Consider the following 19,679-nt stretch of genomic DNA (forward strand, 5'->3'; position numbering starts at 1 on the left):
GTACAAAAGGAAATTTTTTTTTTTTTTTTTTTTTTTAAGACAAGTTCTCCCTATGCAGTTCAGGCTAGCCTTGTGCTTACTTTTTTAGCCCCCAGGCTGGTTTCAAACTCAAAGCAATCCTCCTATCTCAATTTCCTGTGTGCTGAAATTGCAAGCGTGCACCATCACCCCTGGGAGATGTAATGAATTCTTCATCAAAATGTGAATGACATTCCTTACAAAACTGGAGAAAACATTCATAAAATTCATATAAAGCCAGAAGAGATCTAGAAGAGTAAAAGCAATTCTGGGCAACAAGGGCAAGGGAAAGGCTATCAAACTCCAGGTCTGAAATTATACTACAGAGCTGCAATGGTAAAACAGCATGAGATTGGGGAAAAATAGACTTGTAGATAAAAGAACATAAATGAAACGTCAACATCTCCAGGCACATCTAGTTACACAATTTTGACAAAGCAATGGTCTAGATCCCTTTGCTGGAGGACAGGTAGCCTTTTTAAAGAATGGTCCTGGGTCAACAGGCTATTTGCATGTTGAAGGTTGAACCTAGATCCATATCTTTGACTCTGCAATTCTTAAAATCAAAATGGACCAAAGATTTAAACATTAGAACAGAGATACTTAATCTGCCAAAACACAAAATAGATAAAATTCTTGAAAACACAGGTACAGTACAGCCAAATACTATCTGAATAAAACCTCATTGTACAAGAAATAATACCAAGAACCAACAGCTTTACATTAAATTGGAAAACTTCTGTACAGCCATAGAAATGACTGAGTGAATAGACTGCCTACAGACTGGGAAAAAGTTTGCTAGCTACTCCTCAGGGTGAAATAAAAAAACCTCTACCTTCTAGAACATTCAAGATGCACAAAACAAATATGATTCTTTGAAAGTGTTTTTTCCACCCCCAGGGTGCGCTGAGATGGTGATTGAGACTGGGCGTGGTGGCACGTGCCTGTGATCCCACCTCTTGGGAGACTGTAAACAGGTGGATCACTACCAGTCTGATCTAGTATGAGACCCTGAACACCCTGTAGACCCTCCCCTAACATACAAAAAAAAAAAAAAAAAAAGAAAGAAAGAAAAACCAAGTGGTCTTGTAAGGTCCTGAGTTGGATTCTCAGTAGAAAAAAAAATCTTAAAAAAGATTGCCTCAATACAACTAATTTATGATTTAAACACTGAACTAACTATGCATGCATAAAGGTTTTGCATGTAGATTGCTGCTTGGACACAGATGAAAGTCTCAGGTACCTATTCCTCAATACTCTATTTGAAAATATCAGTAAACTTATTTTGCTGGTGGCTTTTCTGTCTCATGAGAATTACAGGTGTGTACCTCTTTCTGTATAAATGTTAAATATTTATTAAGTTTGAATTTTTGCATTTTCTATATTTGTGATATAATATGTTGAATTTGAATTTGTTCCACTTTAGATACTTCTTTTGCAATTTGTCTTTATTAATGAGTAAGGTCAATTTGAATCTTATTAAATATCTCTATTGGCATTTTTGGATGGACAGATATAAACATCTTGAGAATATACATTATTTCTTGAATGTATATTTTATTTATTCGTGGAAATAATCTCAACATTTATGAATGTGTTATCAAGATGATGGACAAGCTTCCTCTTTAACATGCTTATCTTCATTCTATATCTGGCAAATATGTCAGGAACCACAGCAAACTTGAAGTAGTCAAGAAAAAATTTTTGGCGTATACTTGTAATTGGTATCAAAAGTTCATTTGTTATGCCAAATTGTTCAAAATACAAATTTTTGTATCACATGCTTCATTTTGTAAAGTACAAAAGGAAATTTTTTTTTTTTTTTTTTTCGGAACTGGGATTGAACTCAGGCCCTTGTGCTTGCCAGGCAAGCACTTATTCTACTGAGCCATCTTCCCGGCCCCTTTGTTTTTAATATTACTATATTTATTTAAAAATATTTCCTCCAGAGTTTCCAATTTTATATGCAAATGTCAGAGTCTATTATAAGAGATGACCAATCAGAATAAAATTAATATTCTGGTGTGCTGTTGTATAAAGCACAAAGGATTTGGAATGTGATTACCATAGGGCAGTGACAAATGTTTGAGGAGATGTATATTCTGCTTTAAACATTATGCTTAAATGCATATATGTGTCAGAACATGCACAGTAATATTAAAGATTATGTATTTTTAAAATGTTTTTGGATGGGGAGATGACTTCTACTTTTCCCAAAGCAGGAGTCACAAGTAACGTACTCTTGATCTTTCATCTACATTGTAAATGATATGTTATATAAATGAAATAAGACTTATTTTGATAGGGACAAAATTTTTTTCGTATTTCTGTGATTGTAAAATCAAGAATGCTTTTGAAGCCTTAAAAGAAGTTCTTTCCATTAATACTATAGCCAGGAAGTAGATATTTGTCTGAAAAAGTAGATATTCCAGAAACTTGGACAGAATGCATAGAACACAATATGAAACGTTTTCTTGCCTCATATAAGACCAGTTAGTACTGCCAGGAAATCGTGTAAACTGGACTTTAACCTGTTGGCATAACAATGAAGTGAAGATTTTGAAGCCATTTGAATTTTTGTCAGTCGGCCAATATTTTGACTAGGATAAAGTGGCTTATGTGAGGCACTGAATAAATGTACTGCAACCCAAAGATGAGGCAGCTTTTGTTAATAAGTAAGCTCAACATTGGACAGTTGCAGTATTTTAGTCTATAGGGTGGATATTGAGATTGCACCTCATTATTGCAGCCATACTCATGGAATGTAATTATAGAGTCAAGTAGGCTGTGACTAAATTGTAGTAGAAAACTGTGATAGACAATTGAATTTTTTTTTTTTTTCACAACTGGGGATTGAACTCAGGACCCTGCGCTTGCCAGGCAAGCACTTATTCTACTGAGCTATCTCCCCAGCCCCCTGTAATAGATAATCGATTGTTCCTTCTTATGAATCTATGTTGGTATTCCCTAATTAATTGCTTCTCATCGTTGAGAATGGTAACAGGTTTAGTATAATCTAGAAAACCCAATACAGGGCAGATCTTGTTTAGGAACCCTTTCAGTTTTCTCATTCCTTGCAAAAAGTTAATGCATGTCATGCTATTGTAGTATAACCTAGTTTAAGTTTTATGCATATTGAGTTATTGTAATAGATTTAGTCTCACTATTAGTCATAGCCATCCAGGAATAAATGTGTGGTTTTGCTGGTGGAAATGTTAATGTGCATAGCTTCCACTTAGAAATATGCAAGTTCTGTATAAGCACTTACAAGAATTTGATGTTTTCAGTGTATTCTGAGTCCAATCTACTAGAATGCCTAATTAGAAAAATAGGTAAGGGTTATCTGTCCTTAAATAATGCCTATGTAAGGACAGAATTATTTAAGAACAGAATATTGAGAAAAAAAACCTAAAATACATAGTAATGTACAGTTTTTTAAGGTCTGATTTTAATAGGACAGGCTATGTAATATCAGTGAACAATGAAATTTGGTGGCCTTCCACAGTAAGGATTTATATATTGTCACATGACAAAACATAGTTCATTTGGGGATCTACAGTTTTGGGAGTCATCCTGATACTTCAGAGTAGGCAATATTCATGATAGGAGGGGAAAAGAGAGATAGAAAATTATGTGTAGAGTTTTCACTGATGTTGCCCACAAGTCTTCTGATCCTATCCTATTTTGTTGATTTAGTCACATGACTACTTATAAGTGAGCTTGGAAATGTAGTCTTTTGTACTTTTCTTTTTCAAAAAGAAGAAATACAGCATGGAAATTGTTAATATCTATAGTTGCTTCAGGCATATGTAGTTTTTAAGCTTGCAGTGGTTCTTTGTCAAAATTGTAGCTCTTTGTTGTAAGAGGACTTAAAAGAGTATTGTGGATGTTGTGGCATAGTAGTATTAAGCTTAGCTCTAAATAATAATTTGTTCCCTCTGCCTTCTTTCAGTATCAAGACATATTATATAACTTGTCTCATTGGCATGCTGGATCAAATGTTAAGAACTCAGTAAGATTCTTTTTTGTGGAGCTATAGATAGGTATTGGGTTATCTTAAGATTTTAACTTTAAGTTTGTAAAAATCAGCTGAATTTGTAGAACTTTTGAACTGTGTTGAGTTCATAGTTTTTGCTTCTTTAGGATAAACTAAAGAAGAAAGTAGAAAGTTGGGTTTGTGCATAGAATGTAATGAGGGAGCAAGTGCTCCAAGAGAAACCTTCTATTCCTAGTGCAAAAGTTCTTTGTTAATTTTCCTACTTTTTCACTTTGTTCTTTCATGCCCTAGTGCCCATGCATTCTTCTCACACTAGAGGCAGAGCAGCAGATGAAGCCAGGACTCAGAGAGTGATCTAGTTTTAAGACTAGTAGACCTAGTACGCTATTGGGTTGAGACAAAAAACTTCCACTATATCTTCATATTTGTGGTACCAGCTGTGGACAGTTATAGAAGTACAAAGAGTGGGACAGAGAATTTCATTATCACAATGTATCAGAGAAAGGGAAAAATGTGAGGAAGTAATTCTATAATTTTTAAATAAACTCTTTCCCATATTATATATCACATGAACCTGCTTTGCAGCATAGCTTTAAGTTGCTCTAGTAAAGTAAGAAAAAGCAAGACAAATTACAGAAATTGAAAAGAATACAGTTATCAATTTTTATGGGCAACATGATGTTCTACATACAAATTTTCAATGAATTGATATGCACATAAAGTTCTAATATTGACATGGTTAGCAAGTTCACAAATACAGTGTACTGTATTAGAATTTTATATTTTTAGGGAAGGGTCTACAGGGGGTTCAGAGTCACTACAAGATTTGACTCATAGTGATCCGCCTGTTTACAGCCTCCCAAGTTCTGGGAATATGCCTTCTCAGCGTGTCCTGGGGGCAGAGCCTGTATGGCAGGCCCGGGAAACAAGCCCCTGGCCCCTCTGCTGAGCTATTTGGTCAGCCCTGGTTCACAAAAATTAATTTTCAAACAGAAGTGTTTGGCAACGTTTTGTTTGCAAACTCTACATCTGGTAACAGACACAATGGTAGCCATCTTTTCAGCACAAACAGATGTGGCCATCTTTTCCAAAATTGTGGAACAATTTGAGTTTTTGAACCAAAGTACCACTGTACTGATATGATTGCCAAATGGTACAGCCACTCCAGAATATAGTATGTTCTTGTAAGTTAAGCATGTGGTTACATAATTTAGCTTCTTAAATTTATTCATTTAGCATCTGTGTATTTACTTACGAGAAAAGAATGAAGATGTCCACAAACCTTTGTGTGAATATTTATAGTATCCCTTTTCATAATTGCCATGCTGTAACCGAAGTGTGTTTAAAATGATTGATACCCAATCTTGTGCATCCATTCATACAAGGAGGTACTGCTCATCAATTAACAGGAATGAATTCTGGATATATGTCTATACTTGAATAAATCTCAAAGGCAGTATGTTGATGTCAAGAAAGTAGTCTCAGAAGTTATGTGCTGACTCCATTTATATGACATTCCTGAAAATTCAAAGCTGTAGCTATAGGAAGGAGATGATAATTACTGGGGCTTATCAAGTGTTCAGAGAGTGTAACTACAAAGCTATAAGGAACAAGTGAGGCATTTTTGATGTGATATAACTGGTTAATATTTTGATTGTAATAGAGATTAAATCGATATATCTGTTAACATTTTTAGAACTGCACACCAAATGTATATCAAACATTGTAAGGGCTGGCCAGATAGCTCAGTAGAGGAAAGCGCCTGCTTAGGCAGAGCACAGTGGCTACATTTGGATCCCTGGCATGCTGTGCCAGGCCCCATCCCCAGGGCATGCTAAGAGGGTAATTGAGACTGGGTGTGGTGGCACGCCCCTGTAATCCCAGCTCTTGGTAGGCTGAACACAAGTGGATCATTACGAGCCTGATCTATGTAGTGAGATCCTGTAGACCCTTTCCTAAATATATTTTTAAAAATAATATTACATTATCTTTTAAAATATTATTATTGTAAAAACACTAGAAAAATCCTTTCATATATAAAACCTGAGTATTAAATACTTAAGCTATGTAGTCTGGTGATTTGCTGTTTAAGTTTTTACATTTGCTAAATCACTTTAAGATAGGCTGTTAATCTTGCCTCTGTTAAATGGATTGAGGCTTGGTTGAGAGCCAGCATTAGGTTTAAAGAGTGACTATTTGGCCTTGCTACTGTGGTTGTTTTGATTCTCCAGGGATTTAGAGTATGCATAAAAAGTTAAGATCACCCAAGTATAATGGTAATCTGTTTATACTTTCCAGTTTGGAACTTTGTAGGTTCCGCTTAGGCATTAGGAAATTATGTAATTAAATTTCTAAATTATTCATGTGTCTGTGGTTATAATAGCAATGAATGCCTTTGCAACATGGCCAGGCAGTTTTTATAAAGGGGCTAGACAGTGGTGGTAAAACTACGGCATGCATGCTGTTGCCAGCTATTAACATTGAAAGTTCTGAAAGATTGGACATCACTAGGCTAGAACACTTAAGGTATTATGCGAGATGCTATGTGTATTGGGGTTACACTGTAGAACTATTAGCTTTGACAGGTTTTTAAACTTTCTTATTTCTTTTTGCATTTAAGTATTTTTAGTAAATGTTGAACATCATTAGTGAAAGGATCTGTCAAAAGGTTATTTGGTCTCTAAATATAAATTTTTAGGCACATTATATCATATGGTATATCATACGTGGTATTTCATATGACATTTATAAATGATTTTACATGTGTGCATTTTAAAATTTTATTTCCTTCATGACACAGTTTGGAGTATATAAATCACACCTTTTTAGGTCTTGAGAGCTTTTTTTTTTTTTTTTTACCATATTTAGAAATCATTGTTGAAACATGAAATTAAAGTCTATTGTAAAACAAAGATACAAATATATAATAGCCTGACATTTAATAGAGCTCTTTAGAAAGTGTCCATGACAGGATAAATCTTTAGTTTATAGGTAGATAAATTAGTCTTCTACCTCATCAGTAGGGTGGAAATTATTGTGGAGAGATTGCATGACCAGGGACAGGCTTACTGGTTTCACGTACTATACTGAGTCTTACATCTGTCCTTATATTTTGCTGTGTTACATTTCACTTGCTTCCTCATTTGGCTTATTTTCCTATTTGATTTTGGAATGAAATGGTTTTTGTATTCCCTGATAATTGTGACTGTGTGTGTGTGTGTGTGTGTGTGTGTGTGTGTGTGTTTCGCTGCAAACTTCATCTTCATTGAGATTGTTTCTTCATGTGCACCTTGTCTAAAAGTGACTGTTAAATGTACTTGAATTTGGAAGCATTTGTTCAGATGTTCTTAATTTGGAACTGTGAAAGAAAGTAACTTTTAAAGTATTGAAAACATTTTTTTTCAGATTATATTACTAGGGAGTAATTGTCTTGGGTGTGAAATTACATTAGGTGTGGACTTGAGTGAATTTCATTTACAGTTTCATTCTTGCTGAGATAACATTCATCTAGGGAGAGTTTTGCAGTGACAAAAATATACAATCAGTGGTATTCAATGTTTTACATACTTTAATTATCAAATTAGACTGCTTGAGAAATGAAATCTGTAAATGTCAAGATTTTTTTGAATATCATTTGGAAATTAATCTACCTCTGAGTTTATTCTGACAAATATTTTATTTATAGAGTTTCTCAAGTGACTTAACACATCCTTTTATAGTAGAAAGGTGTTGGTTCTCAGGCAGAATTTTTAATTTTTTCATGTTATATTCCTCTTGATAAAAACTTTATCTTAAAAACCAGTTTAGCTGTGATAATTTGCTTCTTTCAAAGCCAATCAGTGCTCGCTTCGGCAGCACATATACTAAAATCAATTCAAAGCAAATCATATGGCCCATTTTTACCTTCTATGAGTTGCCTTGGGAGTGAACTTAGTTTATGTATGCATTCTCAATGATTAGACCTATAAGCTAGGTGGATCTTTATGATATCTCTACAGATAACAGAAGTATCTTGAAGATATTAAAACTTTTGAATCATATAACGATTAGTTACAGTTATGTACATTATGGAAATGAAGTTATAAGTAAAATCAAGTCAAATCTTACATAAATTTTAATAGAATCTAAATACTATACAGTGTATATTTCTATTAAAGATTAGTTGTTTTTATTCATAGTCATTCAGTATTCTCAGGTAATTGGTGGGCCAAGATAGTGGAGGCATTTGTTAATAAAATGAACCAGAAAGCTCTAGAGACATTATATCATTTCACTTTTTCCCTGAAGTCTAGCCTTCATATTTTATGATAACTTAACATTATTTCCTAACTTAATTAAAGCTTATTAAAATTGGAAGGTAGTAATTATTTTAAAGAAAAAACCTGCAATAGATGCAAGTATCATTTTTTTTAAAGGAGACAGGATTCAAAACCTTTATCTATTCCTGAAGTAGAATTGCTTCTTACAGAACATGTGTTATAGTATTGTCTATTGAAAAGTTTAGCAATTTTATATTTTGACATTATAAAAAAATACAGTTTTTATATATGATATAAAATACTCCTCTGATAATCTATTCCTAGGTATTGCTATACTTTTCAAGAGAATGTTCTATGTTGTATGTATTAGTTTGGCTGACACAGCTACTTGCTTTCTGGATTATCCTATCTATATAGATCCTCTACAGATGAACTGATGTGTTCTAGACAGGAAGTGGTATGTAGGAGATATAGGAATGGGCTGAAGTATCCTTTATATTTGCCTTTGTATCTAGGGGAGTTGGAAATAGGCAAGAATGGAGAGAAATTTTGTATGGCAGTACACAGAATTTTGCAAGTTTATTGTGAGCCCTGCAGAAATCCGATGCATTTTAGTTACTGGTAAGTTTGTTAAATTATGTTTGAAAATGTACCTCTTCGAAGATGGCCGTCTATTTACTATTCCGCCCACCATGTCAAATACACCTTATTTTTAAGATTTTTTTTTTTTTGAAAAGATACGGTGATGCTTTTGCATTGGGTTTTAGGTATTAATTAAAATACTTTGATAACTTAATGCATTGACTTTTTAGTTGTCATGATAAATATCAAAGTGAAATTAACATTTTTATGGATAGTATAGTTATGCGTTAGATTTGAGAATTGCAATAAAGTTAATATTTCTGTTTGTGTGATGCTACTGTATAATTTTTAGATATCTGACATAATTCATTAGATGTTAGAGAATTACTAGTTCTTTTGACATGAAAGAATTAAAAAAAAATAGAAAATCCATGACATCCTTATAATTTTGAATGGTTCTACATAGGAGGGTGATTTATTCTAAGAAATATCATTTAGCCATTTCTCATAGACTATAGGAACAATTGTGAGGCACTTCTAGTCTTTCTTTTTGGCAGTGCTAATATTTAGCAATTCAATTCGCCTCTAAATCACTAACTTGGGTGTAGGTATAAGTTCCATGAAAAGATTAGGAAATTGTGTAATTTCTATGGTGTAATTTTCTTTATTCTTTCCCAACGTTTAAATAGAAGTGTTATATATAATACAGTTTTTAGATGATTATATGTGAAGTGGTCTTTACAATGAAGCAATTCATTTAACACGGACTAGATTGCATAATAGCTGTGCTTCTTTACAGAAATACTTTAAAAATTCCAGTGAGTTATTTGATAGTTGTGTTTTTCTTAGAAGTGTTTTTCTTCCATTTAAGGATGAAGTAGAACAACATCATTGATTTGTAATATTTATTTTTTGTGATTAAGGTTATAGGACTAGTTACTATAATTGAATTTTAATTTCCTATAATAGCATTTTATTTATGAATAGTACATTTTCTCTCAAATAAGGTAGTCCATGAAGATACTTATTTTCATAATAATGATAGCAGTGATTTTGCTATGAGTTCTTATTGTGAGTTTATTTCTGATTTTAACAAAAATTGCATTATCAGAGAAGTGCGTTGTCTATTAATCCTGTTGAAACTAGAAAGGCTAGTAAAATTTGGAAGCATGAATAATTTGGGCTTTTATCATTTTCATGAATTTCTCTTAAATTTTCCTGTAAGAATGAGTGTTCTTGTATTTAAGACATTTAGAAATTTGTGAGTTTATTGTTATGATTATAATTTAGGAAATTATAAAATAATTAAGGTAAACTTTATTTAATTTATGATAAAGTCTGGTAACAATGCATTATATACTATAAGATGCACATGCAATGAGTAATGTATATTTTTATCTTTAGTAATACTATATTCATGTATCAGTGCTGCTGTTTCAAATTATCATATATAACTTTGTGAAAAATACATTATCAAAACTTAATTCAGTGAAATTACTTATTTTTTATTTGTTTCTTCATTCAGTCATTCAGAAGACATACCAAATGCTTAATCTTTGTTCCACATGTTTGTGTGCTTTTTTGTGTTCATTTATATCCTTTGTGATTAATTGCTAGTTCTCATTTCTATATTACAAATGCCATTTTCCTATTATTACAAATTTTCTGAGCACATGTGTGGACAATAATGTTATACATTTTTCTGTGTATTTTTTCTGACCCTTTTTAAAACATAGGTGTATGCATTTATTTAAAAATGATATGTACTCCAAGAACACAATATTGCATACATACTTAAAATTCTCTGATACCATGTTATTCTAACAAACATTAAAGCCTTTTTATGCAAAAGTGATTTTTGTTAGGTTACATTGATTTGAAAGCAGAAATAAATAAATATAGGTAAACTTTGATATTTAACTGAGTAGAAAAATATTTGAATTTTATTATATTTAACTTGAAAAAAGGGTAGAACTAGCTTTCTATGCTTAAGAGAAGTTATTTTATTTTACAATATAAGATATCGGAACATTTGATAGCAGAGTAGATTTTAGACTTAAATTTGTTTATCTTTGGCAGAACACATTACTAAAATGGAACACTGTTTATAATAAACATTTAATAATTACAAAATGAAATTATCTGTACTTTACATGCAGTGCTACTCTTTTGGCATTCCTGGTTGAACTACTTAAAAGTTCAGTAGCCATGCAAGAACAGATGCTGGGTGGAAAAGGATTTTTAGTCATTGGCTACTTACTCGAAAAGGTAAGTTATATGTACTGATGGTTTTATTATACATCTTTTATTGTTAGACAACTTGCAGTCGCTAATTATGATATCTATAATTTCCCTGTCCACTGAATACCATCATATAGTTTGCTAATTCAGGAATATTTTCAGAAATATATTTGATTTGTAACTTGAACATAAATATAAACATGGAATTAAACTGAATATTGGAAATGTTGAGATAAATTTGGAGTTAATATAGAAACTAAATTTAATATGCATGTATTCAAGTTATAAGAAATCATTTCTCTCATTTTTTCTTAGTTTTTACCTTTAAATTTCTTAGAAAACTTAGTTTTTCTTAAATGTTTCACATCTTGTTTCAATTATAGGATCAAAATTTTTATTTGTAGCGGCAGAAACAATATTTTGTGCTCGCTGTCTTTGAATTGATATATGTGGATATTTAAAAAGTTTTCTCATATCAGAGCATAGTATAAACAACACAAATTAAATGGGTTCAGTTTTCTTTTTATTTACATCCTTATATTTTACTTGTAAACCAAGGTTTACTGTACAGACTTAGATCATGCTTTTAAAACACAATATATACATTGCGATGCCCCTCCATTATCACTCTGATCTTTCTTTTGGGCTAAAACTGTGACATTTCTATTCTTTTCCTGGTCTCATATGTCTCTTGTATCAGTCAATTGCTCAAGTAGTGCAACCCAATCTTATCTACTATTTAAAAAAAAATTAAGCAGGGTATTGCTATGTAGTTCAAGCTAGCCTTGAAATGGGACTTGCAGCAGTCCAATTAAGTCTGTGCTGAGATAACAGTAGTTCACCAGCACCCCACTTTGCTTAGCACATTTGTACTTTTACAATAATGTGTGTTGATTTTCTGACTATGATTTTGCAAGCTATTAGTTGTGTCATGTGATTTTTAACAGTTAAAGGGAAATTTTATGAATGGTTTTTAAGAAGAGAGATACTATTTGCTGTCACTAGAACTCTTTTTCTTACCAATTAACTCTATTGTTCTTCACTGATTTGAAAGTAAAATGATTTGAGAAAGAATGAAGATAAGATTTCAAGGAAGACAAATAAAATTATTTTTACCTTGGGAAGGAAAATAGAAATAATTTTTAGAGATTTTTTTTTTTACTTCATTTCCAGTTATGTTACATTTGAAGTACTTGTAATCTATGTTTTCTTTAAAATACTGCTGCTCTTACTGGTGATTGAAGACTGGTAGATTATAAAACTGATTGATAATTGGCACTATGTCTTTTTGGAAGCATTTTGTCCCCAGCAATGCTGCTCAAAAATCTAGTAGGCCCTCTAGTTTACTTTCTTAAAATGATGAAATACTGTTTTTCAATATCTTGTACATTAAGAATTATTTAGAATATATAAATATACTATATTTTACATGAGCTGGATATTATGTATGTCTATGTCAAATCACTGTGCATAGCAAGATCACTGTGTACTCTTTAAAAATATTTATATGTATTTACTGAGGAATTGGCAGCATAATTATAAGCTCTTTTCTACTTAAAATTGAGCTTAATGTTAGAAATCTTATCAAAAATCTTCAAGTCAATTAACTACCAGTTTTAATAGATACATGTTTCATGGTTGAAATTTGCTAAATTTTCTTTTTTACTGCTGACTCAGCATGAGTTTTCTGTTTATCAGATTTATTTTATAGTGAAGTCCTTATTTATATCCTTTACTAATTTTGTATTACAACATACACACCCCTAGAGAACCAATGATCTATTTTCCCTATGAATTTTCTTATTATAGATATTTTATATGAATAGAATCATACAATATTTGTTTCAATGTATAGTTCAGGGTGGCCATGAACTCACTATATAGCACAGACTGGCCTCAGAACTTCCAGCAGTCCTCCTGCTTCTGCCCTCTGAGTGGTGGGATCATAAGTGTGCGTGACTGTGCCCAATTATTTGTGTTTCTGTCTCTGGTTTATTTTTCTTAGCATAATATTTTCTCTGTTCATCTGTTTTGTAATATATGTCAGTGCCTTATTCTTCTTATGGTTGAATGACATTGTATTTCATATATGTATATATTTTTATTTTCTGTTTATCAGTTGGAGGAAGCATTATTTCCATTTATTGGCTTTATGAATAATGGCAGTATAAATATTTATCTACAGGACTTTCTGTGGATATATAATTTACTTTTCTTGAATAGAAGATACCATAGAGGTCAATTTCTTCGTGTCCTTTTTAACCTTTTGTGGAACTACCTATGTTATCTCAAGTGACTTTATTATTTTATATTCCTGTCTGGCGTACTTTGGGATTCCAACTTTTCCATGTCTTCGCCAGCCCTTCTTTTGTCCATCTTTTTTAAAAATTAATTTTATTGAGAAACAAATAGCAGTAAGACAGTTTCAAAAGAGATTAGGAGGACAGTTACAATAATTAATATATTGCATATTGTTGACTTCATAGTAGTTATTCATGATGCAGACATGATATCCTGTCCAAACACTATTAGTACAACTCTTTCTTCTCATTGAATTAAGAGAAAAATGCTCTATTATCTATCCTAACTATTTTGTATATACAGATACAAATGGTCCTTCATTTGTACCACCTTTTTTTGTTTAGTTTTATCAGAGATGGTATTCCATTGCCATTTAAATATTGCAGGTGCATGAATTCAACCAAATAATCCAATACTGTTCAGTAGTCCATTGTAGTAGTGGGTTATCCATAGGACTGAAATGTCAGAAGTTGTTGACTTGAGCCTTTTGCAGCTCAGCATATTAATATGGCTTTACTTTTTACACCTCATTTTTATACATTCTGCTGGATGGTTAATACCAAGATAAAGCAAGACATATATAACAATAAATGTAACTTTTGTATCTGACAAGGACAGTTAAATCCCCTCAGGATTTACTCTGAAACTCTGTACCCCAGTTTGTAGATCCTTAGTCATTGTCAGCCATGTGGATGAATCATGGCCTTTGCGTGACCAATGTGCTCCCCGTGAAAGCCTGAGAGAATGTTTTCTGTCCATGTGACTCTCCTTAGGCACACTCTACATTGTCGATAACTTTCTTCTATGGCCCCATAATCTCCTTGATCAGAATTTGGGACACCACTGAGTTACAAGATGTTACAGTACAGGTTCTATTATGTCCTGAGTCCTCATTGACCTTGAAAGGCTAGGGCCAAAATGTTAGCTGTCCTTTCAGCCCTTCTTTTTCTCTAATTTTTGGTCTGCAAACTGAAGTTGTTAAACCTCCAGAAGAGAAGCTTAATGATACTATGCATAACTCTATATGCTAGACAGTTGAGGTTAACCTCACTATCTGTCTGAATATCAAACATCTTACACATAACATGGAACGGTTATTATCCATGAAGTATTGATATGTTAAACTTTAATTCCCTACAAAATGTGAAGAAAAAAATTTAAAAAATTAAAAAATAGGAATAAATAATTACATATTTTTACAGAGAAATTTAAAAATCTAAAAATATACAGCATTGTAGGGGGACAGTCCTATGACATTTTTTTCTTGTGTTTTGTTTTCATTTATTACTCGTTTTTTCCCCTTACACTGCCATTTATTTGAGAGATGGTATAGCACTAATTAAGATGACATGACAAGCAATACATATTTAGAAGACCAGAATGACAGGCATTCCAAGTATGACCCTAGTATTGCACATTACTGTCTTCAGGGCAGTTGCTTAGTTCATAGGTATCAGCATATATAGTTAATCAGGCTGACAATCCTACCAATTAACTGCTAGTTTCAAAAACCTGCTGAAGATTCTCAGGATCATTGCCTCAACCATGGTGTACATATAAATGTATGGCTTTGCCCGTGTCATGTTTCCTAGCTTTTCTCCTTACCTCTCTTAATTGCTTAATCCTTAAGTTCTCGCTTTCCTTTTAATTGTGTTCTACCTTTCTATTTTTATTTCTTCATTTGAGTTTTTAGATTAGGGAGACTATACGATATTTACACATGTAGGCCTAGATCATTTCACTTATGAATATATCTTCAAGTGACATCCATTCAAATATAAAGGCTTAGAGTTTATCATTCTTTATAGCTGGGTAATACTCCACTGTGTAAAAATACCACATCTTTTTCATCCATTCCTCAGGTGATGGGCATTTTGGTTGTTTCCACAATTTGCCTACCACAGATTATGCTACTATAAACATAGGTGTAAATATATCACTATGATATGATGTTTTCAGATCCTCTGGGAAAATTCCCAGTAGGGGGATAGCTGGATTGAATGGACATTCCAGTCCTACTTTTTTGAAAGAGTCTCCACACTGATTTTCATAATAGTTGCACCAGTCTACATTCCCACCAGCAGTGCAGTAGGGTTCCTTTTCCCCCACAGCCTTTCCAACATTTGTTGGTGGTTGATTTCTTTATGATAGCCATTCTTTGTGGGGTGAGATGGTATCTCAGGGTTGTTTTAATATGCATTTCACGGATGGCTAGTGAAGTGGAGCATTTTTTCATATACTAATTCTCTTCTATAATTTTGTCCTCTGAGAAGTGTGTGTTCATCTCGGATCCCATTTCTGGATTGGGTCTTAAATTTTGGGGTCCTAGTGTTCTTTAGTTCTTTATAAATTCTAGAAAACAGACCTTTGTCTCAGTGTTTATTAGTTAAGATTTTTCCCCCCAAATTTGTGGGTTGTCTTTTCACTTTGTTGGTAATTTCTTTTGGTGTGCAAAAACTTCTCAATAGGAGGAGGTTCCAGTTTTTAATTCTTTCAAGTATTACCAGTGTGATTTGATTCTTGTTCATGAACTCTTTGACTACTCCTATATCTTCAAGAGTTCCTCCTACTTTCTCTTCTAGGAGTTTTAGTGTTTCTGTTTTAATGTTTAGATCTTTAATCCATTTTGACTTTAGCTTAGTGCATGGTGGTAGACCTAGTTTTTGCCATGTAGACAGCCATGATTTTCAGTACCTTTGTTAAAGTTACCTTTTTCCAGTAAGCATGTTTGGCCTCTTTGTCGAAGACACAGTGGCTAAGTGTGTTAGTAGTCGCTTCTGATTCTTCTAATCTATTCCATTGATCCTCAGGTCTATTTTGTTGTTAACGGCATGCTGATTTTACCACAGTAACTTTGTAGTATAATTTCAAGTCAGAAAATGTAATGCCTGCTGCCTTGTTCTTGTTGCCCAGGACTGCCTTTGCTGTTTTAGGTCTTTTCTGGTTCCACATAAATTTTAGGAACAATTTCTCTAGGTTTGTGAATTATCTTGGTGGTATTTTAATAAGGATTGCATGAAATCTGTGCAACAATTTTGGGAGTATGGCCATCTTCAGAATATTGGTTCTTCTTATACAGGCTTATGGAATATCTTTCCATTTTCTGAAATCCTCTACGATCTCTTTTTGAAGAACACTGTAATTTTCATTGAATAGATCTTTGACTTTAGTTAGATTAATTCCAAAGTATTTAATTTTCTGCCATGCTATTCTGAAAGGTATTGTTTCTCTAATTTCCCTCTCAATGTGTTTGTTATCTCTGTAGAGGAATGCTGTTGACTTTTCAGTATTGACTTTTTATCCTGCAATGCTACTGAATGTGTATTAATTTTAGTAGCTTCTTGGTGCAGTTGTTTTAGTTTTCCAAGTAAGGTATCATGTCGTCTACAAATAAGGATAGTATAACTTCTTATTTACTTTTTTTTATTCCCTTTATTTATCTCTCTTGTATAATGGCTCTTGTAATGATTCCAGAAGTATATTGAATAGGAGTGGTGATAGAAGACATCCTTGTCTTGTACTAGATTGAGAGTAAAAGATTTTATTTTGTCCGGATTTTTAGAATCATGTTAGCCATTGGGTTGTCATAGGTATCAGACTAAGTAGAGGACATCTATTCCAATTTTTGTAGGATTTTGAATATGAATGGGTGTTAGACCTTGTCAAAGCCTTTTCTACATCAATTGAGATGACCACATGTGGTGTTACTATAGTGTATTACATTTCTAGATTTGCATATATTGAGCCATCCTTGAACCCCTGGGATGAATCCTACCTGGTCATGGTGTATGATCTTCTTGATTTGCTGTATTCTATTTGCTAAGCTTTTATTGAGGAAATTTGTATCTATGTTCATGAAGGAGATTGGCCTACAGTTCTTTTTTTTTAGTTGTGTCTTTCCCTGGTTTGTGTAGCAGTATAATGCTTCCTCTAGGAATGATTTTGGGAGGATTGCTTCCTTTTCAATTTCATGGAAGAGTTTGAGGTGTATAGGGATTATATCTTCTATAAATTTCTTGTAGAATTCAGCTGTGAATCCATGAGGATCTTGACTTTTTTTTGTTGGTAGGCTTTTTTTAAAAAATTTCATATTTCATAGGCTATTATTTGGGTTATTGAGAGTTCTTGTATTTTTTTATTCAGTTTTGTTAATTTGTCCCTGTCTAGGAATCTGTCCATTTCTTCTCTGTCTTCTGTTTTGTGAGAGTAAAAGGTTCTGATGGCAGCTATTGATGATCTTCTGAATTTCTACTTGGTCTGTGACAGTTACACCCTTTTCATTCCTTATTGCTTGTATTTCAGTTGTTTTTTTCTTCTTTGTGATAAGATTAGCTAGGGGTTTATCAGTGTTATTTAATCTTTCAAAGGACAAGCTTTTTGATTTGTTAATTCTTTGAATTGTTTTGTTCATATGGATTGAATTAATTTCTGGTCTAATCTTTATGATTATCTTCCTGTCTAGGCTTCGGGTTTGATTTGCTCTTCCTTTTGTAGATGTTGGATGTGCAGCGTTACGGTGTTTATTTCTTTCCATTTTGTTTTCCTAACATGTGAGTTCGTAGCTATAAATTTCTAAGAACAGCTTTAATTGCATTTCATAAATTCTTGTAAGTACTTGAAGTTTCATTGAATTGTAAGTATTGTTCAATTTCTTGTTTAATTTTATCTGTGACCCATTGGTTGCTGAGGAAGGTGTTGTTTAATTTCTATGTATTTGTGATTTTTTTGTGGTTTCTTTTGTCATTTATTTCCAGTTTCAATGGACTGAGGTCAGATAATGTGCATGAGATAATTTCTGTTTTCTTGCATATACTTAAGCATGACCTATGGACTAGTATGTGGTCTATTTTAGAAAATGAGCCATGTACAGCTGAAAAAAATGTGTATTCAGCTCTGGTTTGGTGGAACACTCTATATATGTTCTCTAAGTCCATTTGTTTCAAGCTTTGGTTCAGTTCTGCTACTTCTTTGCCAATTTCTTTTTACTGACCTATCTTTTTGGGAGAAAGGGGTTTTAAGGTCTCCTGTTAAGGTTGTGGTATTGGACATTAGATTTTTCATGTCCATCAAGATTTGTGTTATATAGTTGGGTGCTCCTGTGTTTGGCGTGTACATATTTATGAATGTTACCTCTTCCTCTTGAATTTTTCCCCTAATCAGTACATAGTGGCCTTCATTTTGTTTGATCATTCTTGGTTTGAAGTTGAGATTGTCTGAGAACAGGATTGCTATCCCTGTTTTTTCTGAGGTGCTAGGACATGCAGTATTGTTTTCCATCCTTTGACTTTCAGTCTATGAATTTCTTTATGAGTTAAGTGTGTTTCTTATATACAACATATTGTAGATTTTCTTAATCCACTGTGCCAGTCTGTTTCTTTTAATTAATTAATTGAGTCCATTTATATTGATGGTTATGATTGAGATATATTAAGATTGACATGTTATTTACCTGATGTTGTTTATTCCTTTTTCTCCTTTGTTTTATTGTTTGCCATATTTGGTGAGTTCCTACCATTCTCATTTGTGGAGTTCTGATCATTTTGGTCTCTCTCTACAACATCTTTTAGTAGTCCATGTAGGGTTGGCTTTGTTGTCATGAAATTCTTTAGTTCTTTGTCATGGAAGTATTTCACTTCTCCATCAAACTGGAAATGTAGTTTTGCAGGGTATAGCAGTCTGGGCTGGAATTTGTTTGCATAGAAGACTTGAAGTACTCTGCTCCATGCTCTTCTTGACTTCATGGTTTGTGAAGAGAAGTCTGCTGTGATTCTGATTGGTTTTCCTTTAAAGGTGATCTATTTCTTTCGTCTTGCGCCTTTTAGTATATTATTCCTGTTCTGGATTTCTGGGATCTTGACTATTATATGTCTTGGTGTATTTTTCATTTATTTGATGTTATTTGGCATTGTATGTGCTTCAGTTACCTGAATGTCAGATTGTTTCCCCATATCGGGAAGTTTTCTGCTATTCAGTCCATATTCTTTTCATGTCTTTTATATTGAGTCCTTCTTTCTCGTTGATGCCTATTAGTCTCACGATGTTCATCTTTGCATCATCTTGCAGGTGATGGATTATTTTTCCTGCATCCTAGTTGTTTTGAAGAGATCTTTTCTTACCTTTTCACTGGCTGTGATGGCATCTTCAAGATCTGAAGCTAGGGGCCAGGGAGATGGCTCAGTGGAATAAGTGCTTCCCTGCCAAGCAGAAGGGCCTGAGTTCAATGCCCGGTTCTGAAAAAAAAAAAAAAAAAAAAAAAAAAAAAAAAAAAAAAAAAAAAAAAA

The 19,679-nt window shown here is 33.0% G+C and overlaps 1 protein-coding gene across 8 annotated transcripts in view; it reads left to right on the plus strand.

The window, feature by feature from the left end:
- Nucleotides 1-19,679, plus strand: part of Nbea (neurobeachin) — a 760,086-nt gene that overhangs the window by 168,246 nt on the left and 572,161 nt on the right. For 7 of the 8 annotated variants that reach the window (XM_004631077.2, XM_023714988.1, XM_023714990.1 and 4 more), the window contains exon 11: nt 11,016-11,124. In XM_004631077.2, the coding sequence (XP_004631134.1) occupies nt 11,016-11,124 (109 nt within the window). Of the gene's footprint in view, nt 1-8,789; nt 8,896-11,015; nt 11,125-19,679 lie in introns of all 8 variants that reach the window. The other variant, XM_023714993.1, reaches the window with a different exon arrangement.

The sequence above is a fragment of the Octodon degus genome, unplaced genomic scaffold, assembly GCF_000260255.1.
Source record: "Octodon degus isolate 3935 unplaced genomic scaffold, OctDeg1.0 scaffold00038, whole genome shotgun sequence".
NCBI classification, from domain to species: Eukaryota; Metazoa; Chordata; class Mammalia; order Rodentia; family Octodontidae; genus Octodon; species Octodon degus.